At 47.3% G+C, this 15,803-nt stretch overlaps 1 protein-coding gene and 1 long non-coding RNA gene across 2 annotated transcripts; both read right to left on the reverse strand.

The window, feature by feature from the left end:
• Positions 1–1,179: 1,179 nt before the first annotated feature.
• FTH1 (ferritin heavy chain 1) lies at positions 1,180–6,221 on the reverse strand. Its single transcript, XM_009564490.2, has 4 exons — positions 5,969–6,221; positions 3,508–3,654; positions 2,460–2,585; positions 1,180–1,514 (listed from the first exon to the last, which is right to left on the reverse strand). The coding sequence occupies exons 1-4, from the start codon at positions 6,077–6,079 to the stop codon at positions 1,350–1,352; spliced, it is 549 nt and encodes a 182-aa protein (XP_009562785.1). The 5' UTR covers positions 6,080–6,221; the 3' UTR covers positions 1,180–1,349.
• Positions 6,222–12,633: 6,412 nt separating this feature from the next.
• On the reverse strand, positions 12,634–15,411 carry LOC128852279 (uncharacterized). The gene is made up of 3 exons (XR_008450026.1): positions 14,930–15,411; positions 13,877–13,933; positions 12,634–13,726 (listed from the first exon to the last, which is right to left on the reverse strand). It is a non-coding gene; the product is annotated as an uncharacterized LOC128852279 (long non-coding RNA).
• Between the last annotated feature and the right edge of the window lie 392 nt (positions 15,412–15,803).

The raw sequence follows: 15,803 nt of genomic DNA on the forward strand, positions 1-15,803 counted from the left end.
AGGTGTTCTTTTCTACAAAGAGAAATGTAGTTAAAGGTATCTCCCTCGTCACAGCAGGAATTGGACCTGGAGCTTTCACTTAACACTTCTCACAACATCCATCAGAAGTTTCAGGCAGGACTTTACTGCAGGGAAAGAAAGGGACTTAAGGAAGTCACCTCACTTGCGATGCAGGCCCACAGTGCTTCCCAAAGTCACATCCAGCTGGTGTTTTCCATTACTGGAAGTCATGGAATAAAGCACAAGTGTCCACCAGGACAGGCGGCTGTAGTCAGTGGCATTCGCCCAGCACACTGCTTCCTTGTGAAGCTTCACAGCACAACTACCATCAATTTAACAGTGCTCAGAAATCATCCCAATAGTAGCAGACACCACATAGCTCTGCATTTTACCCTCTTCCCTAAGAAAATAAAAGCAAGGCTAAAGTCCAGGACCATCCATTTTGTTTCCTCATTTTAGTTTCCACGCAGCAACAGGAATCTATAGAAACCAGATTTCCTACTTCTCTCTTCAGAAGCAGCTGTAAGTCTCCCATATCACATCACACATGTAGTCTGTCTCCCACACCCTTCACAGCAGCTACCGACCCTCTGTCCGCCAAGCTGCTGGAGCGGGGCAGATGTCGCCTCCCTAGCTCCCAACAGTGTCCTTCAGGCAGCCACTACAGCACTGCTGCTCCAGCCAAGCCTGGTTACAAGCACACAGCTCTCCAGTCTCCATTTGCAGTCCATTTTCTCCATACACAAGCATGGTGCCTCCCAAACTGCCAGAGTTTAGCCCCAGCCTGGCCTAAATTGGCAGCTAAAACCAAGCAGTTGTGGCAGCAAGGTGCTACCCCCCCATGCCTCCAGACTCACCTGAGCTCACAGCAACCAGTTCAGCAAGCCCAGACACTCAAACCTGCCCTTTCTTGTGCATTTATTACACTAACAGCTTTGGTGACAAAGGCATTTAACAACACAGCTTTAGTCACTGGGTAAATCCTGCAGTAATCCCACTAGATTGGAAAAGAGAATCATTTTTATAATGAAATCACTACACAGTTAAAACCTGATCCCTCTGTGACCCCTCTAACAATATTCCTTCATTCTTGCCAAATTTAAATGGCCCTCACACATTATGGAGCACAATCATGCAAGTATAGGCCTCTCACTCACAAGAGAAACAGAAAAAGCCAGCTTGAACCAAGTCACTTTATTGGATGGAAGGCAATACACAAAACACAAAAGAGGGGCGATATTTGGTACAGAGTATGAGAACTGTTTATCTAAATAGCTGAAGATGCATGCATGGCTGGACTGTAAGGTAGGAGTCCCACTGAAACCCACAGGGTGCCTCCTGGCCAGACTTCAGCTCTCATTGTCACTGTCCCCAAGGGTGTGCTTGTCAAAGAGGTACTCTGCCATGCCAGATTTTGGTGCCCCCATCTTCCGCAGGTTGGTCACATGGTCACCCAGCTCTTTGATGGCCTTCACCTGCTCATCCAGGTAGTGAGTCTCAATGAAGTCACACAACTGAAAGGGAGACAAGAGGTTCAATTTACACCTGAATGCAGCTTATCCTGTGGAGGTTGCATCTGAAATCCTACCACTCCTCTCTAGCAAAAGTAAAAGATACAGGGAATGACAATATTAAAGCTGCAGAAGATTCCCAAGAGGGAAGAAGCCTTTAGGTTTTGCTTCAGCAATGGCAGAATAAGATCAAAGTGGGGCAGGCTCATCTAGGCACACTTGCTCCACAACACCACAGCACAACATAACTCAAACACCCCTCTCTTCCTCACTACAAGAAGCCAAGAAGCAACAGGAAAGTTTGATCACATTCAGAAGTGCTCACTGCGCAGCACTTGAAATCACAACCACAAATATTCACACTTCTAGAAGGGCCCAGCTCTGTTCTTTAGGAGTTCCTCTAATGTATGCAAGACATTTCCATAAGTACTTCAATTCAGACACATGTCAATCTCTCCCAGATACTAAAACCTCAAGCCAGCGTTGCCAGTAACTTCACAGAGAAGAAACTTGAATTTTCAGACTATATTCTGAAGTGTCATTTAATTTTAAGTGACTTCAAAAATCTTACGACAAAAAGAAGAAATTAACATTTCCATAGACCTCTACAGAGCTTAACACATTTCTTCTCCTCAACACACTCTTCTGTTACAGAGAGCAAAGGAGGCCGTGAGCAAAGCAGTACACCCACTGATCCATAAGGAAGGCCTCAGCCACCCTAACACGCTGAAACTGCTTCTCCTGGGAACAGACAGTAATAACCCTACCAAATAGCTAAAGCACAGTAACAAGTCGGGTCTTTCCCATTGCAAAGGCCACACCGCTACTTCACATCCTTTTTTCATCTTTAGTAAGGTCAGGGACACAACTGCCCCCTGAAGCCACACAGACACATACCAGTCCCCTCAACACAGCTACATTCCCAGCATCAGAATACATTATACTTACATGTGGGTCATTCTTTTCAGTTGCTAATTTGTGCAGCTCCAGCAGTGACTGGTTCACATTCTTCTCCAGATGCAGGGCGCACTCCATTGCAGTCAGACCATTCTCCCAGTCATCACGATCTGGCTTCTAGCAGGGGAAAGCACATGACCATATTTTCTGTAAGTACCCACAGACCATTAGGGAGCAAAGTCTTTTGGAACAGTTTCAGATATCTTTAACAACTTGGCACAAGGTGTCCACTCTGAACAGAACTGAATACATGCTGCGAGTCCCAGACCTGTGCCTGTTCCCTAGATCATGTTCTGCGCTCTTTTAGGCAAGAGATCAAACAGAGCTACCGTCATTACAGCCCACTGGCTTAAACATTCACCCACATATACAGGTAATGAGCACAGTCTGAAAAACAAAGCAGTTAAGACACCAGCGGAGGTTAAGTCTTCAGCTCAGTGCTGCCTAATGTAGAGTCTGGTGTCTACAAGCACTCAGACTCACTGGTAGGCAAGGGAATTCTCTTTAAGTGCCCATCATTTTCTTCATTTGCCATTGTAAGCTGTCTTGCATTAACCAGCACTACTACATTGCCTCCCTCCTGCTGTTCTGAATCATCTAATTCAAGTGACTTCAAGAAAACAGTGCTATGGAACCTCGCAGTAAGCCATAACAAGCAAATGGAAACTTGAGATTTCCCTCCCACAGCAAGCAAGTCAGGAGTTCTCTACAAACCATGCAGAGAACACCATTAAATTTAAGGTAGATGAACCAGTTTTGTTCAGTTACTCTCAGCCCACAGGAAACCACCTACAGCCAAGCACCCTCCTCTTAAGGAACTACTTTGTATTACTCAGTCAGCAAAACTTATCAAATTAAAAAGCATCTCTAGATTTTGGACTAAGTACCATGCACAGATCACAGCTGGGCAGCATGTTCATCTAATGTCAGCTGCTGCTCCTTCTAGGAGAGGATCCACAGCAAAATTACTCTCCATACAGTCTGGAGACATAAGTCTAGTTCAGCATCAGAGAGGACACCCCATAGCTCTAGTCCTCACCTTGATGTCCTGCAGGAAGATGCGCCCGCCCCTCTGATTCTGTAGCTTCATCAGTTTCTCAGCATGCTCACGTTCCTCATGGGACTGGTGCAGGAAGTACTTAGCAAAGTTCTTCAGAGCCACATCATCCCGGTCAAAATAGTAGGACTGAAAAACAAGAATTCATATGCTCAAAACCCCGAGCCTCACAAAGCCAAGTCTGTCCGGTAACTTCAGATGTCTCCTACCAGCCTACTTCAAGGTGGCCAAAGTTTAAGCTAAGGCCAGCAGTGGCATTGACAACAACAGGGCGGTGAGCCAATGCTCTTCCTTTGCTACTAAATTCGATTTTCCTTACTAGGATTAAATTTCAATCTGTATCCCTACCATGAACACAAATAAGCGGTGTTTGTGGTTCCATTCTGAAGACACAAAAATCCCCACACTCCAAAGATAGCGTTTTTCTGAACATCGTTCAAATGCCCCAAACAGCAGAACTGAGAAGGCTTTTTTTATAACGAGAATACTTCCTCATTCTCTTTGTTTGCCCGACTTTGTTTACAATGACCAGAAGTCAAGGTTCTGCCTTGCAATGCCAGTTAAGGGTGGCCAAGAACTTCCGGGTACGGCTCAAACCTCCCAACTTTACTGGGCTTACCAGGAGTTGGAAAGAGAAGTGCACTTTCTTTGGAAAACAAAAGCTAGTGTCACACTAGAAAGACAAAAGGTTAATTGAACTAAAATACATATTCAACAACTTATACAGGATCATCTTTTCCAAAAGCCAAAAAAAAATATAACAGCAGTTAGAAGCCATCACACAGCTTGTTTGTTCTTCGGGCAGAGCCATCAGACAGGATTAAATGGAAAGCTTTGTACCAACTGCCAGTCGTTTACCAAACAACTACAGAGATCCCTGCTCTTAAACTAGCAGCTTGGAGACTCAGGGCAAGACACCAGTGCTTGTGTACCACTATCATCCACCAATTACATGTAGCTTTCAGGCCCAGACAGGAACAGAAGCAAGCTGTGAAGTTCTACGCCACAACACACCACAATGTCAAGTCTCAAGTTACCCTCACAGCTGCTAAAGCGCAAAGATCGCAGCAAAGAGGTCAAAGCTGATGTTTGGACCAAACTCACCCATCTCAGCTCTGGCTAAAATCAGTCTCACGCCAAGGGAGACATGCAAGCACAGCGCCAGGGAAACCACGGATTCCTAACGATTCACTTCTTAACTATGAACGAAAGACCTTGCCTTGGAGACAAAAGCGGCTGTGGGAAAGGTGCCAATCGCTTCGTTACTCAACTCCTGCTATCCAAGCCCAGCCCCGAGGGCAGAGCCGCTTGGAAGCCGCTGAGCTGTGCTGATAAGGAGCGGCGACAGAGAGCGGTTAACGTGTAACTGGGGGAGATAAAAGCCTCACCTACCCAAAGCCGGCGGCTGCCCCACCCCCAGAGGAAAGCTGAGACTTCCCAGAGGCGAGGAGGGGGTGGATGTGCCTGCAGGAACTCGGGAACTTCCCCCAAAACCCCTGCCCGCACTCCCTTGGGGACAGCCCTCCCAGCGACTCCTTTATCCCATCCAAGCCCCTTCCCTCATTGCCACCCTCTTCCTCACGCAGGCGTGGACAGAAAGACGCCCTCTTTGACACCGAAAATACCAGCAAATAAACTCTTAAGACTCGTTTTGGAGTTTTAAAGAGCAAGTACCCTTTATCAGGTTACACGAGGCAGCGATGTCAATCAATCTGGAACAGAAGGTGTTTCCCACTTTCATGCAGATGGATAGATTTGTCCAGAAATCTTATGCATATCCTATTATTTTCCAGGGACTCATTTTAATGTTATTGTGAACTTCACAACAGTCAAATCTCTTGCTAATTTGGAGCTGGAGCCAGCTCTGTCTGACCTTGCGTTTGAGATAAAAGTGCAAACAAAGGTGACTAGAGAAGAAAACACATCTGTTCAGCACAGATCATGCTCAATACGTTATCATTTCCAAAACAATAAAGTGCCCGAAAAAACACTATTTGAAAAAAACACGCTATAAAAAACATTCTGTCTAAGTCTCAAAAAATACAATTACTTGGATGAAAACTCCTCTTCAGCTTAAATCAAAATATTCCACTTTTTGTAACAGTCACTACTTCTTGTATCATAACAGCGGCTGGAAAAACGCTATTGGATAAAACATGCTGTAAGAAAACATGCTGTCCGATGGACGTTTTGTCTAACTTTCAAAAAATACGATTACTTGGATGAAAACTTAAGTCTGCTTTTTTATATTCAATCAAAAAATTCCACTTTTTGGAATAGTAATTGCTTCTTGTATCACCCTTTCCCCAGGGAAGGCCCCCCTCCCCTTTCCCCACCAGCAGGCCCCACGCCCCTCCTCTCCCTTTCTGCCCACACTAAGCCCCTGAGAAGGAAGGGAGGAAGGAAGGGAGGAAGGAAGGAAGGCAGACAGACAGACACTCACCATGCTGAGATAAACGTAGGAAGCGTAGAGCTCCAGGTTGATCTGCCGGTTGATGGCGGCTTCGCAGTCCTGGTGGTAGTTCTGGCGCACCTGGGAAGGAGGGGCTGCCATGGCGTTGCCTGAAGGGTGAGTTTGATGCGATGAGGGTTAAATGAGAAGGAGGTGAAGGCCGAGCGTGGCCGGTTCCGTCCAAGCACTGTTGACGCAGGAACCCGCTCCGCTCCGCCTCGCCGACGCACTCTGAGAGGGTACCACCGCGCGCCCCCGCGTTTTATAGCGACGCCGCGTGGCCACGCCCCCTCCTGACGTGCTCACTTCGGGGGGCGGAGCCTCGACCCGCGCGTTCTGCTTAGCCCAGCGTGACTCAGCACCTCCCCCGCACCACGTGACGGCACGCGCCTCGCCTCCCCCTTCCCCTCTCTCAGCGCCCCCCTTCTCCTTCTCCACCCTCCACCCTCCCGCCCCCCCATCCTTCATCCCCAAACTGGGGACGTGGGCTGCAGCCAAAGTAGTTATGGTGGGTGGACTGGTCGAGTTGAAGATGTCCCTGCTCAATGCAAGGGGGGGTTGGACTCGATGAGCTTGATGGTCCTTTCCAATCCAAACCATTCTGTGATGAGGGATTCTGCCCCTCTGCTCCACTCCCCTGGAGCCTCATGCCCAGTTCTGAAGTCCTCAGCACAGGGAGGATGTGGAGCTGTTGGAGCGAGTGCAGAGGAGGCCACGGAGATGATCCGAGGGCTGAAGAACCTCCTGTTCGAGGCCAGGCTGGGAGAGTTGGGATTGTTCAGCCTGGAGAAGAGAAGGCTGCAGGGAGACCTTAGAGCAGCTTCCAGCACTGAAAGGGGCTCCAGGAGAGCTGGGGAGGGCCTGTGGATCAGGGAGTGCTGGGGAGGGGAGATGGAGATGAGATCTGGTGAAGAAACGTTTTGCTGTGAGGGTGAGGAGGCCCTGGCCCCGGTTGCACACAGAAGTTATGGATACCCCATCCCTGGAGCTGTTGAAAGCTAGGTTGGATGGGACTTTGAGTGCCCTGATCTAGGGAGGTGTCCCTGCCCATGACAGGGATTGGAACTGGATGAGCTTTGAAGTCTCTTCAAACCAAGCCACCCTGTGATGACTATGATGGTGAGACCTCCCTCAGTGCAGGGAAGACATTGAGCTGATGGATCATGTTCAGAGAAGGGGAACAGAGCCAGGAAAGCGGCTGGAGCCCAAGGATTCTGGGAGCAGCTGAGGGACCTCTTTAGTCTGGAGAACAGAAGGCTGAGGGGAGACCTCATCGCTCTCTGCAGCTCCTGGAAGGGAGGTTGTGGTGAAGTGGGTATTGGTCTGTTCTCTCAAGTACCAAGGGACAGGACGACAGGAAATGGCCTCAAGTTGTGCCAGGGCAGGTTTAGATTGGATATTAGGAGAAATTTCTTTACTGAAAGAGTGGTGATGCACTGGAAGAGACTGCCCAGGGCAGCGGTGGAGTCTCCATCCCTGGAGGGGTTCAAAAAACCTATAAACATGGCACTTCAGGATGTGGTTTAGTAAGCACATTGGTGTTGGATTGACGGTTGGACTCAGTGAGCTTAGAGGTCTGTTCCAACACCAATTATTCCACAATTTTATGACCTCCTTCCCAGCCTCAACCTGAAGGCTGGGGGGTGGGGTAGTGTCTACCAGAGCGTGGGGCTCCTGACCCTTCAGGCAGTAAGCAGGCCTGCCTAATTCTACGATTATATGAGATAAAGGTGAAAATCCTTGGTTATCCCAATGAGCCAACCCAACACTAAGGGACAAACACAGGTGGATGGTACCGTCACTCTCCAAACGAGCTCCAAGTCATTGCTGGACCCCGCAGCACCGGCTGTCGGCGTTTGCTGATGGCCTGGGTATGCTGGGTGTTCACATCAGTGATGACCGCAGGCACCAGTCACAAGAAAGATGGTGAGAAATGAAGAATTATCACCCTCAGATGCTGGATTTTCTTGATGGTGAGATTTAGGCAAGGAGCCTACAGTCAGTTCAAACATAACACCGAATAATAGAGAGATAATCCAGAAATCAAAGGTCAGTGGAAAAACCTAAGCCGTCTGATAACAAGATGATTATTTCAGCTGTTTTTTGTACCACCACAGGAATTATGTTGGTGCAATCATTTATTTTCAATAAACATTGTATTTTACTTTCTAGTTTCTGAATTTTCAGCAGATTCTAAGTGTAACCTTGAGGGCTGGAAACGTCCTCCTTAAACTGAGATCATCCTGTAGTGTTGTGCTCCCAAAATCTTGGGTTTTACTAAGACAATGTTAATGCTGAAATTCCTCAGAGCCTGTAAGCTCAGATTAAATGGGGTCTTGGGCAGCCTGATCTAGTAAGAGGTGTCCCTGCCCATTGCAGGGGAATTGGAACTAGATGATCTTTAAGGTCTCTTCCAATCCAAACTATTCTATGATTCCACAATTCTATGATTCGATGATTCTAAATCAGTTTCCCCCTAACTGTTTCTTTCTACAAAGTTTGACTCGGTCTTTGAACCTTCCCGGTAATGTGTGATTTCCCACATGTGACTGCACCAGGTCCATCTGCGTGTAAACAGCAGCATAAGGCTTGGCCCTGAACGCCCGAAGGGAACAGGCAGCCTGTGGCTTCCTTTGGTTTACTGCTCTCTGTTGCTTCTGTCGGTTAACCATCAGAAGTAATTAAGATCTCGAAGTTAACGTGGGTCATACCTGTCGCTTCAGCAGGCTGCCAGATACATTTGAAATCTCTTGTTCTCCTCCCACACAAATGCTTATGTAAAACAAAAACCACAGTTGTAACTGCTGGGTGGACTCACATTACTGTTTTCATACTGCAGTGCTTTCACCAGCCTGCAGGTACCTCAAACAAACCTTGCGTTCATCTGGAGAGGCTTGCCAAGAGGCAGGAGTTGTCCTCCTGAAGCACAGACTCCTGCATAACCTGACACTACACTGGAAGTTCATTGCAGAGTGTGTTTCAGTATTTCACAAAGGCAAACGTGCAAAATACCAAACCGATGTGCGCTTGCAGCTCAGAAACCAACCATGTCTTGGGCTGCATCAAAAGAAGCGTGGCCAGCAGGGCGATGGAGGGGATTGTCCCCCTCTACTCTGCTTTCATCAGACCCCATCTGAAGTCCTGTGTCTAGTTCTGGAATCCCCGATATAAGAAGGAAATGGAACTGCTGGAATGGATCCACAGGAGACCACAAAGATGATCCAAGGATTGGAGCACCTCTGCTGTGAGGACAGGCTGAGAGAGTTGGGGTTGTTCAGCCTGGAGAAGAAAAGGCTCCGGGGAGACCTTAGAACAGCTTCCAGTACTGAAGGGGGCTCCATGAAAGCTGAGGAGGGACTTTTCACAAGGGCTTCTAGTGATGGGACAAGGGGGAATGGCTTTAGATTGGAAGGGGGAAGACTCAGATGAGACATTAGGAAGAAATTCTTCACGATGAGGTGGTGGGAGGCCTTGGCCCAGATTGCCCAGAGCAGTGGTGGCTGCCCCATCCCTGGAGGTGTTCAAAGCCAGGTTGGATGGGGCTTGAAGCCCCTGATCCAGTGGGAGGTGCACTTGTGGTTGGAACTGGATGGGCTTTGAGGTCCCTTCCAATCCAGACCATTCTATGATTTTTCTACGTTGTGTTCGCTGTTCGTGCTCCCTTTCCACCTCACCTTTTTGCCTGTGGCTGATAAAGGCACACTTAGAACTATCAGAAGAAAGTTGCCCAGCACCTTATAGACTGCAAGCAATCACTCTTTATTTTTTCCAGTTCTCATGAAAAGCCTGGGCAACAGCACGGTTTGTAAACAACAGAACAGAAAGTCCATTAATTATAGAAATATTTCCTCTGTAGTTTGGACAGGCTGTGCCACTCGTGACTAAATGTCAGGAATTTTAGGGAAGTCCCACATTCTGTTCTCTGGATCAACTGCAAGTTGCACAATATACATTATTTTTGATGACAGCAGATGTTCATGACCAGCATAGGACTCAGTGTGCTGCACAGCCACACCTCAGTGACCAGCATGAAGAGCGTTTATGCTCTGGTCTTAGGTTCAGAGTTTAGGTTCAGCTGTACCCAGACATCTGATTGACTCTCAAACTACTGTCACATTCTGGTTTAGTTCTGGCTTTATTCCATACTGTTTTCCTTTGGCTTGGGTTAAGTATTCCTTTATCCTGTGCCCTTCTTCCCAAAGAATGCATTTACAAGGATTCTTGGGAAGAAGCCTGCTAAAGCATTACCATACTCAGGCCGGACTTTTGGGATGAAATTCATGTTCCATAACTGCAAGCTCATTTTTTGCATCTGCAAATACTTCACACACTACTTTCTATCAGATTATTTTCAGTAGCTAATGGTGAACTGCATGCCTGACCATTATTCATGAAACAAAATTAGAGGGGAGATCCTGGCCTTTCTCATTCAAATCCAGTAGATTGAAGATGTCAGTGTCTACAGGAAAAAGAGCCTGGTAATGCAAGTGACTTATTTCAGTACACTTTTACACAGACACATCCCCACTGCCCAGGGATTGATCCGTCCTCTCAGCAGAGTGCACCCATGATGTCACTTTGGATTCACGTTGGCTCTTAGCTGCTTTGTTGGTGTGAAGTAGAGGCGCCCTTCATGCTGCCCACAAGGAAAGGTCTGTGTATTGTCTGCCTACACAAGCTTCAAATTGTTGAAGACTATCTCTGTTTTCCCTTGGACAAGATCCCATCAGAAACAATGGAGCAAGCTCTCTTGTTGTTTACACACAGAGCACAAACCTGACCATCAGCCAATTTATGGACAGGAATGCTGGAAAGACATGGATCCGTTGGAGCAGACCTGAGGAGGCATTGGTCCAGCCATGTTCAATGTCTTTATCAATGACGTGGATGGGGGGATCGAATGCACCCTAAGTAAGTTTGCGGGCGACACTAAGCTGGGAGGAAGTGTCGGTCTGCTGGAGGGTAGGAAGGCTCTTCAAAGAGATCTGAACAGGCTGGACCGCTGTGCTGAGACCAATGGTATGCAGTTTAAAGGCCAAACGCCGGGTCCTGCACTTGGGGCACAACAACCCTATGCAGTGCTACAGACTAGGGTAAGTCTGGCTAGAAAGCTGCACGGAGAAGGACCTGGGGGTGTTGGTTGACAGCTGACTGAACATGAGCCAGCAGTGTGCCCAGGTGGCCAAGAAGGCCAATGGCATCTTGGCTTGTATCAGAAATGGTATGACCAGCAGGTCCAGGGAGGTTATTCTCCCTCTGAACACAGCACTGGTGAGACCACACCTTGAGTACTGTGTTCAGTTCTGGGCCCCTCACCACAAGAAGGATTTTGAGGCTCTGGAGCGTGTCCAGAGAAGAGCAACAAAGCTGGTGAAGGGGCTGGAGGAGAAGTCTTACGAGGAGTGGCTGAGGGAAGTGGGCTTGTTTAGCGTTGAGAAGAGGAGGCTGAGAAGAGACCTCATTGCTCTCTACAACTACCTGAAAGGAGGTTGTAGAGAGGAAGGAGCTGGCCTCTTCTCCCAAGTGACAGTGGACAAGACAAGGGGGAATGGCCTCAAGCTCTGCCAGGGGAGGTTCAGGCTGGACATCAGAAAAAAATTTTTCACAGAAAGGGTCACTGGGCACTGGAACAGGCTGCCCAGGGAGGCGGTGGAGTCACCATCCCTGGAAGTATTTAAAAGACTGGTGGATGAGATACTCAGGGGCAAGGTTTAGTGGTTGATAGGAATGGTTGGACTTGATGATTCAGGAGGTCTTTTTCAACCTAGTGATTCTGTGATTCTGTGATGATCTGAGCGCTGGAGCACCTCCTGTGTGAGGACAGGCTAGGAGAGTTGGGTTTGTTCAGCCTGGAGAAGAGAAGGTTGTGGGGAGACCTTAGAGCAGCTTCCAGGACTGAAAGGGGCTCCAGGAAAGCTGAGGAGGGGCTCTTGATCAGGGAGTGCAGGGACAGCATAAGAGGAACAGTTTCAAGATGGAAGAGGAGAGATTGAGATGAGATCTTAGGAAGTAATGTTCTTCTGTGAGGCACTGGCCCAGGTTGCCCAGAGAAGTGGTGGCTGCCCCACCCCTGGAGGTGTTCAAGCTGGATGGGGCCTTGGACAGCCTGATCCAGTGGGAGATGTCCCTGCTTATCACAGGGGGCCTGGAACTGGATGATCTTTAAGATCCATTACAACCCAAACCATTCAATGATTCTATGAAAGGACAAATTAAGTGTTCAAAAATAATCAGAGCATTTTTGATGAATGTTTCCATATGGACACAGATAATTATTAAGTCAGAACGGGTGGACAGTGGTCAAGAAATATCCAAATGCACAAAACCCCACTGAGACTGCGTATACCTTGGAATATCTCAGCAGGGGAAACACCATATTAATACCTACATGTGCATGCACGTATCTGTCTGTCTGTCTGTCCTCTGGGAGTCCCAGTATGGGCAGAGAGTAAATAGCTGTTAGGTTGGGGGTCTGAAGTGAGTTTTCAAGAGGGCATGACGCATAGAATCATAGAATAGTTTGGGTTGGAAGAGACCTTAAAGATGATCTAGTTCCAACCCCCTGCCATGGGCAGGGACATCCCACTAAATCAGGCTGCTCAAGACCCCATCCAACCTGGCCTTGAACACCTCCAGGGATGGGGCAGCCACAACTTCCCTGGGCAACCTGTGCCAGTGTCTCACCACTCTCATGGTGAAGAAATTCTTCCTAATGTCCAGTCTAAATCTGCCCTTCTCCAGTTTACACCCACTGCCCCTGGCCCTATCACCACAAGCCTTTATGAACAGCCCCTCTCCAGCTTTCTTGTATCCCCTTCAGGTACTGGAAGGTCGCTAAAAGATCTCCTCTGAGCCTTCTCTTCTCCAGGCTGAACAGGCCCAACTCTCTCAGCCTGTTACAGCAAGTAGCATGGTTAGAGCAATTTTGTGCAGACAAGGCCGAGCACAGCACCATGCAGCAAGGTTTGATGCTGGCAAAGACATTCTGGGGTCCTAAAAACAGAGAATATTTCCACCACTCTTGTACCCATTTGAATAACATTTGTATTGACTCGACTCTGACCCTTCTGGTGCCCGATCTTTCCAAATGATGGCAGCGATCTTGCTGCGAGCTGAAAACGTGACTTGTAAACAGATACTGGGCAGTGTTTGCGCAAAGTCAATTCCAAGCTTGTAAAAACAGAAGCCAGATTTCTGCTGCTAAGTCCCTGAGCAAAAACTCAGGCAGGCAACTAGACCTTCAGCAAGAGGGCTTCCTGGGTGTAAGCAGAGCTCTCTGTAGTTGGACAAGCCAGAATGTCCAGCAATACACAATATTTCATTTAACATCTGTAGAAAATGTTCCCCTCAGCTTTAAAATGCCTGGGTTTTCCCCTGCTAGTTTAATGGCTGGAATAGGAACAGCTCTGAGTTAAAAAGCAACAACTGTTCCAAAACCAGGGAGCAAGAGAGAGCTGAATAATCCTCAAACATTACATCAACCAAAATATGGTAACCTTATTTTCAAAGCTCAAAGTCCTGTAAATAAGATAAACCGTGTGTCCTGTCAAATATTTGTTATGGAGAACTTCCATTCCACCTCCAAACTTCAATGTCATTCAGCTCGCAGACTTTATGTAAACACAAAAGCAACTCTAAACTTGGCTCCAAGGTTGGTCACGTGGCTGGAAATTTGACACCGATCTCAACTGTGGGGTTTGAAAGCTGTTTACTGAAAACATCTGGGCTCTGTTTGTTCTGTAAGATATCCTAAAAATGGAAGTACAATTAACAGCAAACTCTTCCTCTCACTCCTTGGGCAAAATATTGTGAAAATGGTTCAGTCATTTCCTTTAAGTGCCCCAATTTCTACATGTGAGAAACTCAGGTTTTAGCAACAGGTTTTCATGGAGTACTTACAGCGCAGAACAAAAGTGACTGGGCTACGCAGAACTGTTAGTTCCTGGAGACGCAGTCCTGAGGCAGAAAGACAGGATACGTTACGTTACTGTAGGAAATATGCTTAGGAGGTTGAATATGAAGTTGTTCTGCTACAGGGAAAAATCCCTAAAATAAAATAATCTGTAAGGGTCTGTCCTACAGGATTTTTAGCAAAGTAATATAAACCTCCTTTTAGACAGACAAACATTTTATAAGTTGTGTTACAGTTTTTCTCATTCTGGAACATTTTTGTGCACAGTCAGTATAAATAAAATGCCCAAAGAGATTACAGTTCTCTGTTTTCCCCAGGGAAGTAGTGGCTGCCCTCTCCCACAAAGTGTTCAAGGCCAGGTTAGATGGGGCTTGGAGCCCCTCATCCAGTGGGAGGTGTCCCTGCCCATGACAGGGGTGGAACTGGATGGGCTTTGAGGTCCCTTCCAACCTAAATCATTCTATGACTTTATTTAGAATATCCCTTTAGTTTAATTTTTCTCCTTTGACGTGCCTCTCAAAACATGCTTAGAGGCAAGAAAGTGAGGAAGAGCAATGTTTATAACACAATAATTCTGCCCAGTACAGCCAGAAGCATGATTTGATGAATTCACTAGCATCTACCAGCCCCATTTAACCTAAATTCAAGACTGACCCCACTGTCTGGGATTGGAAAGCTCGAGCTCTAATCGCAGTTACAGCCTGTGCATGAAGTGGCCGTGCTGCAGCTTTCACAAGACAGATTTGCCAAGTTGCAAAAGCCACAATTAGTTGAGTGTTGACATTCCATCCCAGGCCACAATCCGCAGCATTTGCCATATGCTCATCATCCTGTCTTAGCACTTTCCACTTTTTTTTCCCTCTCGGATTCACAAAAGCTTAAAAACAAGGGTTTGGGGGTGGGTGTCATTCTCATCCCTTATTTCTGATGTGCTTAACTTTTTCCTCAAATACTGAAAAGCTGGGAAAAATGCTTGCAAATAGAACCACGAGGTAAAAGTCAACAACCAGAGGGAAATTTCTCAATACATCAAAAATTACCTCCTTCCTATCATGAATCCCCTTCCAAAACACTGGTAAGTAGTGAAGCCTTCATGAACAGTCAGCTTTCGTTCTGAGTAGGATACACAGGCAAAATGTTGTATTTTAAAGATGAAGTTTCATTTGGGAATCTGTCAAAGAGATAAACTTTAAGCAGATGTCTGTCCCCTCCTGCCCTCAGGCTGAGGCCGTCGGTTCATTTTGTGAGGATGCACAACAGCGTGTCTTAGGCTCTCACACTGGAGCTGGCACACAGACAGCCCTGTGTGCAGTGCAAGGTGCCCACACGCTGCCAGCATAGCTCCACAGTGCTGTTACTGAGGAGAAATCAGCGGTCAGCGAGAAACAGAGGCTGGTGGGGGAAGTAAAAGCTTCCCTGTCTCATGACTCTGGCCATAGACCAGGCTTTCCATCTGCCAGTGCGTGCTTATATTTGTAATTACTCGTCGTCCCCAAGATGCCGTTTCGACAGCCTGTGTAGCAAAGACGTTACACAGTGTTAAGCCTTTCCAGAGTAGGTGGTGGTTGCTTTTATATTTAGCCACCCAAAAAGGGGCAGGCGGACAAATGCTTTCAAGCATGATGAGAAGAAACAAGCTTTTACAGGGAACTGGCAGTTAAACATTAGCTTAAGGAACATGCACCAGCCTGATAAAGCACCGGTTCCACCGCAAAAACACACAGTGACCCATGTCACAATCCCTCTCAATCTGGACATGGTGGGGATGGGCAACTCCAAACCGCTGCTGCGGCTCTTCAGGAACCTGTTTCATGGCTTATTTAGAGGCAGAAAAGAGATTAGATCGCCTTAGTGGTTTAGATGAACTGGAGGGGTTTTCCTTGTTGGGGTGAGGCATAGGTTGGCAAGGGCAAG

Source organism: Cuculus canorus, chromosome 5 (assembly GCF_017976375.1).
Source record: "Cuculus canorus isolate bCucCan1 chromosome 5, bCucCan1.pri, whole genome shotgun sequence".
Lineage (NCBI taxonomy): Eukaryota > Metazoa > Chordata > Aves > Cuculiformes > Cuculidae > Cuculus > Cuculus canorus.